The sequence below is a fragment of the Pelodiscus sinensis genome, chromosome 3, assembly GCF_052426305.1.
Source record: "Pelodiscus sinensis isolate ZL-2025 chromosome 3, ASM5242630v1, whole genome shotgun sequence".
Lineage (NCBI taxonomy): Eukaryota > Metazoa > Chordata > Testudines > Trionychidae > Pelodiscus > Pelodiscus sinensis.
In genome coordinates, this window is record NC_143054.1 from 128,093,614 (window position 1) to 128,105,825 (window position 12,212).

Here is a 12,212-nt window from a genome sequence, read left to right on the forward strand (position 1 = left end):
CTTTTAAAATCACAAAATCAATCTATCCTAATCAAATAAAGAATTAAAATATGCATTCAACCTTACCTCCTAAATTGGTGGGTTTATCGATAAGCGAGGCTACGACAATCAATCTACTGTTTGATTTACCAAGTTTAGCTGCACGGTCCTGAAATACCAGATCCAAGTCTAAATCAGCACTGCTGTCTTTCCAAGGGATGATCTTTTTCTGAACATCTGTCCATTCTGATTGGTTATCCATTGCAACTAAACCTGAACCTAAAAAGAAATGTTAGGGTTAGTTATTTAGATGTGGAAAATGTTGTCATGATAATGAAACTGTTTGGGAAGCACTGTTTTATAGTGCACCAAAGTGGTACCTTCTGAAACTATTAGGGTCACAGCATAATATATACAAGTTGATGATAGTATAACAGTGCAGTATGACTACAGAAGAGCACTTATGTTTAGCAGAGCAAATACTGATAAAATATATTGCTACTACCAAACCCAAATAATTAAGCTTGGATCAAAATACATATTACTTTATATTTTACCCATATCTTGCTGAGACCAGTCACTTGATTTTAGATTAAGAAGTTCAGTTCGAGAATGGAACCAGTGAAATGCTGCAGGCAAAGAAATGTCAGTGTATCTGGTAAATTTACAGAGTGGGATCCATTCATCTTCAATGAGTTCTGAAAGGCGTGGAAGGGTGTAAAATATTGTCTGCAATGTAACAGAGAACTTTAAGGATAATCTCAGAAAAAAATAAATTTTAAAGAGGTAACTAAACTAACTTCAGCATATTATAATATATATCTATCTATTGTAAGATATAACTTACTGATTAATACATCTCTGAATATGCATCACTTGATGCAATACAATAACATGGACATTTTCAAATTTTAAAAATAAAACCCATAAAGCTCTACCAAAGCAATAATCTAAGAAAAGAAAGGCTTTACAGATATCATACTGGAAAATGCCCCAAATGTACAACTTTTCTATGTTAAAAATTATTTGTTGAAGGGCCTAGAAGCAGCAAATGAACTCAGACACTCATTGGAAGCTTATACCTCACAGCACTGATTTCTGAACAGCAATCATGTTTAATTAATCACCATTATTTCAAAAAATGTAAAAGAAGTAAAGTGCTAAAAATAAGACAACTAGTCTAAATACAAAACATGAGGTGGAAAGCGGAGGAGAAATCAAGGGAAAAAATAGAAAGTCACAAATTAGAAATCCCAACTTTTTTTTCAATTTCAATAGTAAGTTCTACTTAATCAGTGGAATGGTGTGCCCCACTTCCCTCTACGTTGGTACAATCACTAAAAACTTCACATTACGTTGGAACTAAAAATGGCGTATGTCTGAAGAAACATCCCTTGTTTGGAGAAATTTGTGAAAATCTAGTTTACAGGAAAACTAAGTTGGTGATCTTAGCTGAATCTTCCTGAAAGAAAAAATGAACACACACTATATTGGACTTGTTCATTTAATGACTTCCTGTTTGTGTTTTATAGAACAAGCGATTGCAATCCTAGCTAGAGTGATTTATAGAAATTTACTGGGACACGACAAAAAGTATTAAGATTGTTAGAAAACTAATTGATCACCAATATTATGGAGGGATTGACTACATAAACTATTTTATCAGCTGAGATGCTCAAGTATAGAAGACACTCCAAATTCATATTCTTACACAATACATCTGAAAAACAGGGATCTTCTCCTCAATTTACAGCAGAACAAATAAAGCAAATTTCAAATTCTAACAAGATGTGCTGTTTTTGTCAAGATAGTTGTGCCTTTTTCCTCATTCTTGCCTCTCTTCTACTTTAGCCACCATAGTCTAGTTTTTCATCTTCAGCTTTATTTTGCAATTCTTTCTCTTCCTCTCTTGTTAACCACTCACTCACCTTCCAATTTTTCTGAGCCCTGTGATGAAGCTGAGCTAAATGAGTAATTGATGTGTCTAACTTCAATGCATAACTGATAGAAAGTAAAGCACTTTAGCTAAGCCACTTCAAAAGCCATTTGTCAGCACATCACCAAACAAGTGCAAGAGTGATGTGAATGAAAATTATGAAGCTGGGTCACAAAAAAGGTGGTGGGACTCTGTCATATCTCTCTCTCATTGGCTGCAATCAAGTTACTGCAAACAATTGAAAGAGCAACGAATACAAGTATAACTATAAGGAGTTCACTTGTCTGCTTCCTCCAGATTAGCCAATAACATTTTATAATCCATTCTAAGGTTTTCTTTTTAATTAATTTTCTAGCCATGACTGCTATAAAAATAATTTAAAAAATAACTTGAATATCTTTATTTTCAAAATAAAATATCTTTATTTTAGTCTAAGATGCATCATCATTTTATGAAGTCATTTTTCTTGAGATCCAAAAATCAGTTACAACTACCCATCATGCAGCAGAACAATGTCCAAATTACAAATACAGCAGCAACACAGTGAAAAATCATTGACTGTTATATACAGTATTTTGTACTTGCCTCTAGACTATAATCCTTCAGGGGGTGAAATGTTGCAAAAAAGAAATGATCTTGGATTCGTTGCCAATTCTTTCTAGCATTCCTATGCATTGCAAAAATATAGTAAGATGTACAGAAACTGTAAATATTGGACTTACTACAGTCTGACAATAAAAAAGTCCTATCTAAATGAATAAATTACATATTCTGTTAATGGGAAAAGCTACTTTAAATACATATTTACCACTAAAAATTCATAATTATGAATATAATGAATTGGAAATAAATTCATTTTGTGTTTCCAGGAAAGAACATATCCCCGTGAATTATGGTAACTAAGATAGGGAAAGATATGTAGGCCTCTCAGGCTATGTCTAGACTACAATATTTTAATCAGAAAAAGGTACTCAAATTGCACTCCACAATTTGCATATCTTTTTCTGATAGTTTTGTCGGAAGAGGCTTTTCCGAAATTTGGCCTGTCTACACTGGGCCAAATTTCAGAAAAACCTCCTCTTTTGGAAGAGCCCTTCTTCCTTGTGGAAGGAGGAAGACGGGGCTTCCAAAAGAGCACGTCTGCTCTTCTGCAAAAAAAGCGGAAGAACAGACGTGTTCCCTGGATGTGGTGGAGTCTTTCTGCGATACTTCCAGTATTCCAGAAAAACCCGTAGTCAAGATGTAGCCTCAGAAAAGGGCAACAAAAGTTCTCTCGGGAACTCAGAATAAGAGGATTTGTAAATGGTGACAATACAGATGAAAGAAAGATAAACTAAATTGGTTAAGATTCCAAAACAGTAATAGGAGGCATGTTCATGTCAACCTAATTACAAATAAGTACACTGCAAAAATAGCCGATAATCAATTTCTTTATTATTTCAACCTTCTCTTTCTCTTGCCATATTTAGTGAAATTACAAGCACCTGAAATAGTGCAAGGAGCCACATTCAACATTTTATTTCTTTCGGTTTCAGTGATACCGAATATTTGCAGGAGAAACCTAATTTCTCAAGTCTTGGCAGATAAAAAGATCCACGTTTGCGCACATATAATTAGAGGTGGAGTAGAGAGATAAATGAATAGATTGTTAGCAGTTTATTATTAACATGCCATCCTTTTCATTTTAGGTTTTGTGATAGGATCCTACACCCAGCAAGGACTTCGTGGTGCTCACTAAATGTTATACTTTGAACATGAAACTCCCATATAAACAATCCTTTACATACAGGAGAACCTGGATTTTATGAGCACCAATCTTACATATGGCCATTTATACGAAATATTGGGAAAAGATCACAAAATGAGAGAGATATTCCAGTACCTTCAATTCACTTAGCATAATTTTGCAGTGGTATAATTGAAGGATATACAGTGCACCATCCTGCAACTTATATACCATACCTACTGTAATTTTGAGATGTTCAATGTTAGGAACTTGTTAATTTAAAAAACTCATCAATTACAATTAATTCAAAAAATATGGCTTCAACTGTAAGGGTACATCTAGACTACATGCTTCTTTTGAAAGAATCTTTCGGAAAAGCTTCTTTTGAAAGAGATCGTCTAGACAGCCACAACTTTTTCGAAAAAGTGATAAAAAAAGGCAATCTGAATGCTCTCTTTCGAAAAAGCCCTGTTAGTGGTCAAGAACACCTTTTTTCGAAAGAGCTCTTTCGAAAAAAGGCATTCTTCCTCAAAATGAGGTTTACCCCTGTCCAAAAAAACCCGCCAAGTTCTTTTGATTTAATTTCGAAAGAACGCAGCGGCAGTCTAGACGCAGGTGACGTTTTTTTGAAAAAAGGCCACTTTTTTGGAAAAAACCCTGTAGCCTAGACATAGCCTAATTCTAAACACAGGGGCATATAACTACTGGCATTCCTTTATAGATAGCCAAGAAGTACAAATCTTCTGGAAAACAATCTGTTAGATTAAACATTTAAATATCAGTACTTTGTAAACATGTTATATTGACAAACTAGCCTAATTTGCAATGCAAGGAAAACAAATACAAATTTACTGTATATATTAGATAATAAGCTTTGTTTGTTTTTCAGTCTGGGAGTCAAGATAAGAAAATTCAGGACAAACACTATAAAAAGCTATGAGCCCTGTTCCTCAAGCTTCTGAGCCAGGGGTGGGGAACCTTTTTTGAGTCAGGGGCCACTGATCCACAGAAAAATCAGTCGGGGGCTGCACACACAAGAGAAGCAAAACAAAACAAAACAAAACAAAAAACTCAAAACCAAATAACCAACCAAATGCCTCACTGACTGAAGAGACAGAGACACTCCCATTAACCTCACACCAGAGCCTGGGGGGCCCAGCCTAGTAGATTTTTTTGTGCACCAGTCCTGTGGGGAGGAGCAGTGCCAGCACAGACTCCCCAAGTCTGGGGGGTGCCCTGAGCCTTGGGGGCCAAATCCAGGCAAGCCAGACTCTGCATCCAGCCCGCCGGGCCTGAGGTTCCCCACCCTTGTTCTAAGCTCATCTCCATTACGCCGCAGATAGTCTGAATAACAGTCTGCTCACATTCTCAACCAAGCACGATATTTGTCAACTGAATGCAGAACTTTCTACTAAGGATTCATATTAAATGAAACCTTTTAATTCTGAAACACAGAGAATGATAAATGTTTTCTATAGTTTCATTTTATCTGCTTATTACATGTATTTAAAATCCCTTTTCTAAGTATTCTACTTAAATTAGGTGAAACATCAAAATCACAAAGATTATCAAGTACTACTTGACATGATTAAACAAGTGATTTAAGAAAGTCCTCGGACATTACAAATGATACATCTCTGAAATCCAAAAAAGATAGATGGAAGAGCTGGATTCTAAATCAGAAATATTTTACTTACCCTGCACAATGCATGTTTTCTACTTGATGAAGACTTGATTCAATAACTGGTGTCAAAACTTCAAATTCTTCCACACACAATGCTTTGCACATGCCCCAGATTTTTTTGAGAGCTACTAATGCATAAAGACGAACACTGAAATTGTGGTTGAAACACCACTGCAGAACAACAAGAAGAGCTTTCTTCAGAACTGGTTTCTAGAGAAGGAAAAATATTCTTTACAATTTTGACTCATCATAGCATTTTATTCCTGCAGAGCACAGAAAATAGTTTGGGATGGTAAGATAAGATCTTTAGCTCATGTTTTGTTACGATGGTCAGCACTGAAATACTTAACACTGTTTCATTTAACTTGCAATCTTTAGGTTTCAATTTAATAATCCATTTCACCTAAATGGAACAGTTCACATCTCTCAGAACCACAAGCTTGTCTCTACAGAAATGAATAACTCCATGGCTACGTCTACACTGGCACCCTTTTCTGGAAATGCTTAAAACGGAACAGTTTTCCATTATAAGTATTTCCGGAAAAAGCGCGTCTACATTGGCAGGATGCTTTTCTGGAAAAGCACTTTTTCCGAAAAAGCGTCCGTACCAATGTAGACGCGCTTTTCCGCAAAAAAGCCCCGATCGTCATTTTTGCGATCGGGGCTTTTTGGCGGAAAAGAAATCTGTGCTGTCTACACTGGCCCTTTTCCGGAACAGTTTTCCGGAAAAGGACTTTTGCCCGAACGGGAGCAGCATAGTTTTTCCGGAAAAGCACTGATGATTTTACAGTAGATCGTCAGTGCTTTTCCGGAAATTCAAGGGGCCAGTGTAGACAGCTGGCAAGTTATTCCGGAAAAGAGGCTGATTTTCCGGAATAAGTGGCGAGTGTAGACACAGCCCAGGTGTGGATACTTTTATTCCAGAATGAGTAGCTTGCTTCTGATTAGCTTAATTGGCTTTAAAAAACAAACAAATACAGATCTTATCTATATATGTTTAAACTCCCATCGACTTTCAGTTGTAAACACACCAAAATATTACTTACTATTTGTTTTATCAGATACCCAGTAGCCCCTGTCCTGGGCCAGGGGCCCTTTGTGCTAAATGCTACAAAAACACAGAACAAAAATGTTTCCAGCCCAAAAGAATGTGCAACCTAAGTATAAGTCAACAGATGGGTACATTCAGCTAGACAGGGAGAAACAGGAAACCATGAGAACATTGGTCAGCATTAAGGATGTTAAAATGCGGTTAACTGACTAGTCGATAGGCACTTCTGCATTCCTCCTTTGAAATGTACAAGAGCCCCTGCTCAAAGGAGGAATGCAGAACTCTACGTACAGCCTGGGGCCAGCGGGAAGTCCTGATGATTCCGGACTGTACGCTGCGCGCCTGCTTTGAAATGCACAAGAGTCCCCGGGGGGAGGTGCGCTCTTGTGCATTTCAAAGCCATGGAGACTGGGGTCAGCGGGGGAGTCCTCAGGTGACTCCGGGCTCCATGGCTGCCCCTTTGAATCGCACAGAGGTGGCATTTTAAAGGGGCAGCCCGCTGCACAGCTGATCCACGGCCACCTTGGAGTTTCAAAGTGGCAGCACCGCTGTGTAACAGCAGCTACCACTTTGAAGTACACTCCCCTCCTCCCCCGCTGCCTCTAATATAGAGGCAGCAAGGGGGGGGGGATATCGACCACTTTGAAGTACCCCTTCCTCCCCACCCCCCCCGCTGCCTCTATCGAAAGAGGCAGCAAAGGGGGGGGATATCGACTAGTCAAAAGACTAGCAAATGCTTATTCTATAGTCGACTAATCTTTAACATTCTTAGCATACGAGGCTGTGATCTCTGCGCACTATAGGCCCAACAATCTAATATTTCTTATAGGCATTACAGCAAAGGAGAGTTTAGAAGGAAGACAATGAGGTCACCTTCTTCTGTTAAAAAAAAAGACATATTTACTCTGTGAAAGCTGTCAGACAAACAGACTAACATGGCTATCCCTCTGAAAAAGATTTCAGAAGTCAATTCAACTAATGGCATATTAACAATTTCAAAGAACACAGGAAAAGCTAACACCTGCCAAATTAAGAGAGAGAGACTAAATTATTAGGGAAACAAACATTTCCTCAAGATTATAAGAAACTATTACAAACAATTTTTTAAAATCACCATGTAATGCAATTGAGAGCATTCCTTTAAATGTTTGTCCTGGTTTTCAGTAATTTGAACTTACCTGCTCAGAGACGTTTTCAAGAATAATATCAAAGTGAGACAACACAGATAAAAATGTACAGATGCTGGTTTTAAGCTTGTCTTCACCCTGATGTGTAGAGAATGCAACAAATGTAAAAATGTTGTATTTAATTTTTTTTTTAACTTCACAAAGTGTTCTATAAACTCTAATTATACCTTCAGTCTTTGTAGCCATAATGAGCATGATTAAAGATGCGGGAAAAACATGTTTTATATCAACACTTGTTTATTAAAAAAATCAAGTATATTTTATACAATAATATGATTTTAGTTATATACATTTTAACCAATATTAACTATATGATAATATATATGAAATAAAAGAAATCACAACAAATTTTCAAAGAGAAAAGAGGGAAGAGGGGGGAAAAAGAGAAAAGAGGGGGAAAAGAGAAGAAAAAGAAAAGAAAAAAGACTGACTGGAACTCAACTAGCGAGGAGACTGTTCTGTTACTTTCAGTGTAATAGGGTTGAAGCACATTGATGAAACAACTTAGGAAAGCTCGTCCTACTGTTACTTTTGCTGTACCTGTTCTGTGGAAAAATAAGGAAGATTTGGTTTCCCATGTGCCCATTCCAGTATCTTTTAAATTCTGTTAATTTTTTAAAATTGACCTTAAATTGAAAAACGACCTAAAAATAATGCTCCCAAAGTCCATTTGGTCAAATTGAGAATCTGGGAAAAGGACATCATCATATTTCACAAATATAAATTATATGCCATGCTAATAATTCAGAGTTTAAGGCAAGAAAAGACCACTATAGACAGGGGTTCTCAACCTTTTTCTTTCTGATGCCCCCTGAAACATGCTATAAAAATTGCATGTCTCAGCTGTGCCAGAACTGTTTTTCTACTAGAGTGGCACTGGGTGATAGCAAGCAAAGAAATTGCCTGTGGCGCCACAAAACAACAAAGCTAAGTTGCTCAGGCTTCAACTTCAGCCCTGGGTGGTACGGCTTGGGGCCTTGGGCTGCAGTCACATGTGGCAGAGCTTGGCTTTCTGTTTGGCAGATCCCCTGAAACCTGCTCACTCCCAACCCCAAACACCTGGTTGAGAAACATTGCACTAGATCACCTAGCCTGACCTCCTATGCATCACAATTCCCTACATTTCATCCAACTGCCATCTTGAGTCCAATAACTAATTTTTGAGTAAAGCTTAATTTGTATTTTGCTAAAGACATCCAGTCTGGATTTGAAGACTTTAAGAGAAGGAGAACTCATTACTCTATTTGGTAATTTGTTCCAAAGGTTAATCACCCTCACTGTTTCAAATTAAAATTGGGGAAACGTTTTTAATGTGTCTGGCTTTGGCTTCCAGCCAATAACTCTTGTTATGCCTTTCTCTGTGACTTTAAAGAGCCTCATAGTACTTCATATTTTCTCTTGTGAAGATATTTATGCACAGTAATCAAGTAACCTCTTGATCACCTTTCTGATAAATTAAACAGATTAAGCTCTTGAAGTTTCTTACTGCAAAGCATTTTCTGAAGCCCTCAATTTCTGTGGATCTTCTCTTCACCTTCTCCATTTTTCAATACTCTTTTTAAAATTTGGACACCAGTACTGGTATTACTAGTACAGGCAGTCCCCGGGTTACGTACAAGATAGGGACTATAGGTTTGTTCTTAAGTTGAATCTGTATGTAAGTCGGAACTGGCGTCCAGATTCAGCCGCTGCTGAAACTGACCAGCAGCTGACTACAGGAAGCCCGAGGCAGAGTTGCTCTGCCCCGAGCTTCCTGGAATCAGCCTCTGATCAGTTTCATCAGGCTGAATCTGGACGCCAGTTCCGACTTACATACAGATTCAACTTAAGAACCCCAGGCGTCCCCAAGTCAGCTGCTGCTGAAACTGATCAGCGGCTGATTCCAGGAAGCCCGGGGCAGAGCAACTCTGCCTCGGGCTTCCTGTAGTCAGCGCTGGTCAGTTTCAGCAGAGGCTAACTTGGGGACGCCTGGGGCAGAGCAGCTGGGGTGCTGCTAGGTTGCTCCAGTAGCGCCGCTCCTCGGCGGTACTGGACCAACCCAGCAGCACTCCAGCTGCTCTGCCCCAGGCGTCCTGATTCAGCCGCTGCTGAAACTGACCAGCAGCGGCTGAATCAGGACGCCTGGGGCAGAGCAGCTGGGGTGCTGCCGGATTGGTCCAGTAGCGCCTAGAGCGGCGCTGCGGGACCAACCGGCAGTGCCCCAGCTGCTCTACCACAGGCATCCGGAGAAAAGCCTGGTCTGCTGAGGGGGGAGAGGGGTGTACTAGCTGCCCCCCGCGCCCCAGCAGACCAGGGAGACGCGGGCGGCGGACCGAGACGCACCGCGGTCCCGCCGCCCGGGTCCTCCGCAGCTTTGCTCCGCATCTCCCTGGTCTGCTGGAGACCAGCAGACCAGGGAGTCATGGAGCAAAGCCGCGGAGCACGCGGGCAGCAGACAGCCCAGACGCGCCGCAGCTGTCCCGCTGCCGGCATCCTCAGAGGCTTTGCTCCCCGTCTCCCTCGTCTGCTGGTCTCCAGCAGACCAGGGAGACGCGGAGCAAACCCCGTTCGTAACTGCGGATCCGACATAAGTCGGATCCGCGTAACTCGGGGACTGCCTGTACTGTGTGCTTAAGTAAAATCACCTGCCTATTCCTACTTCCTGGGTATTCACCCATGGATCTCATCAGCCCTTTCTGTCACAATACATAAGGAGCCCATGCTGAGTTGTGTGTCCACTATGACCCCTAAAAATCCTTTTCAGAGCCACTGTTTTCCAGAATATAGTCCCCCCCATTCAGTAGATATGGCCTGAATGCTTTGTTTCTAGATGCTTAACTTTTCATTTCGAGTATTAAAACATATTTCATTTGAGCAAGCCATTTTACCAAGCAATCCAAATCACTCTGCATAACTGCCTTTTCGTTACAACTGTGCCAATCTTGGTATTGTCTGCACATTTTATCAGTAATGATTTTATATGCATTTTCAAAGTACTGATGAAAATGCTGAATTGTGTCAGACTTGCAAAACCTCACTAGAAGCATCCCCATTCAATGTAGTTTCCCCCAAAACAACTATTTTTGAGGTCTGTTAGTGAGCCAGTTTTTACCATTTAATGTGTGCTTTTTATATAATACTGTTTTTTAATTAATGTCATGCAGCACTAAGTCAAATGTTTTAGAAAAGCCTTTTATATACACACAGTTAGAGCTATCAGCCAAGTTTAGAATTTCGAAGAGTGACATCAGGTTTGTTTGACAAAATCTGTTTCCCACAGAACCATTATGATAACTGGCAGTAGTTACAGACCTAGTCTTTAATTCTTTGTAAATTAAATCCTGTATGAACTTTTCCATTACTTGCCTGGAATTGGTGTCAACTAACCAACCTGGTTAGGTTGTCCCACTTTCCGTTTTTTTTTATAATGGCACAAAATTAACACTCTTACAGTTTTCTAGACCTTCTCCAGCACTTCACAGTGTATTACAAGTTAATATGAGCAGTTCACAGATCTCCTTTAGTAACCTCTTCTATTATTTTTGGATGTAAGTTATCGGGGCCTTCTAATTTTAAAACGTTTATCACTAATATATGTTATCTATCATCCCCTTCAGCAACAAATAGACTAGAAAGTACATTTTCATCCCATAGGATACAAGTACATCATCCTACTTCTTCCCACATACAAAACAGAAATGTTTTGAACACTTCTACCAGCAAGATTAAAATAAATATTTGTCAAAATTCTTACTTACATAGCAGAAACAATTCCAGAATTTTCCAAGAAACTGGGGATATCTATGTAGAATCAAGATGATAATCCATTCTATTAAGTATTTTATGGATGCTTGATTGTTACCAAATCCAGTCTGAAAAATCTTGTCAAGAGTCCCAGCCAAAAAATTCTGAGCAAAATAAAATTTACCCCCTACTGATTAGGCATCATAAAGTTTCAATAGAAAAAAAAACTTTACTTTAATTTGTTCCTGTAATAATATTTGAAACACTTTAAAACAATCAGAGCAACAATATTGAATAGATACATTTTATATCTATATGCTACATGTTCACCAACATGGGAAAAAATTTATTCTTCATGGGGGATGCGGAGATATCTGGGGCCAAAAAGAAGCATGCTACAGAACTGCTGCTTTAGCCTCCTGCTGCCCTAACCAGCCAAATATGTTAACCTCAACACACAGCAGAAGGTGGTCCTTTATTTTTCAGTGAGGGGGTGGAAAGAAGTGCTGTGTGTTTTTCATTAAAACTGTTAATTAACAATACATCTTACTTTCAAAACCACTGTTTTATATAAACCAACTCATATGAAGTGGGAATAAAGAGAGTATCTTTTGAACTTTTATATTATTAAAAATTATACTGCTGTGCCAAAATATAGGTCATCACTCTACCTGTTCTAGAGATTGAATATAGCACTGGTACAATTCTTTCAATGGCTTCTTTCAATTCTTTCTATGTCAGGCACTGTGTTTTAAGTGCATTATGACAGTCTATCCAAAAATGCAAAATATTCCATTAGAAGAAAAATAAATGAAATTCAAACAAATTAAGAAAAGTAAATCCTAAACATTCTGAATATTTTAAATAGTAATATTTTTATTAAATGAAAAATAGAATCAGCAATTCGTCTAGGATATTTGAAGGCA

General features: G+C 38.7%; 1 protein-coding gene across 1 annotated transcript in view; it reads right to left on the bottom strand.

Moving 5' to 3' along the window:
* The window catches only part of TARBP1 (tRNA guanosine 2 -O-methyltransferase TARBP1), a 101,190-nt gene that overhangs the window by 16,145 nt on the left and 72,833 nt on the right, over positions 1-12,212 (bottom strand). The window contains exons 22-27 of the mRNA XM_075924760.2: positions 11,301-11,450; positions 7,555-7,641; positions 5,339-5,535; positions 2,501-2,582; positions 537-708; positions 67-258 (exon numbers count right to left, since the gene is read on the bottom strand). Of these exons, the coding sequence (XP_075780875.1) occupies positions 67-258; positions 537-708; positions 2,501-2,582; positions 5,339-5,535; positions 7,555-7,641; positions 11,301-11,450 (880 nt within the window). The remainder of the gene's footprint in view (positions 1-66; positions 259-536; positions 709-2,500; positions 2,583-5,338; positions 5,536-7,554; positions 7,642-11,300; positions 11,451-12,212) is intronic.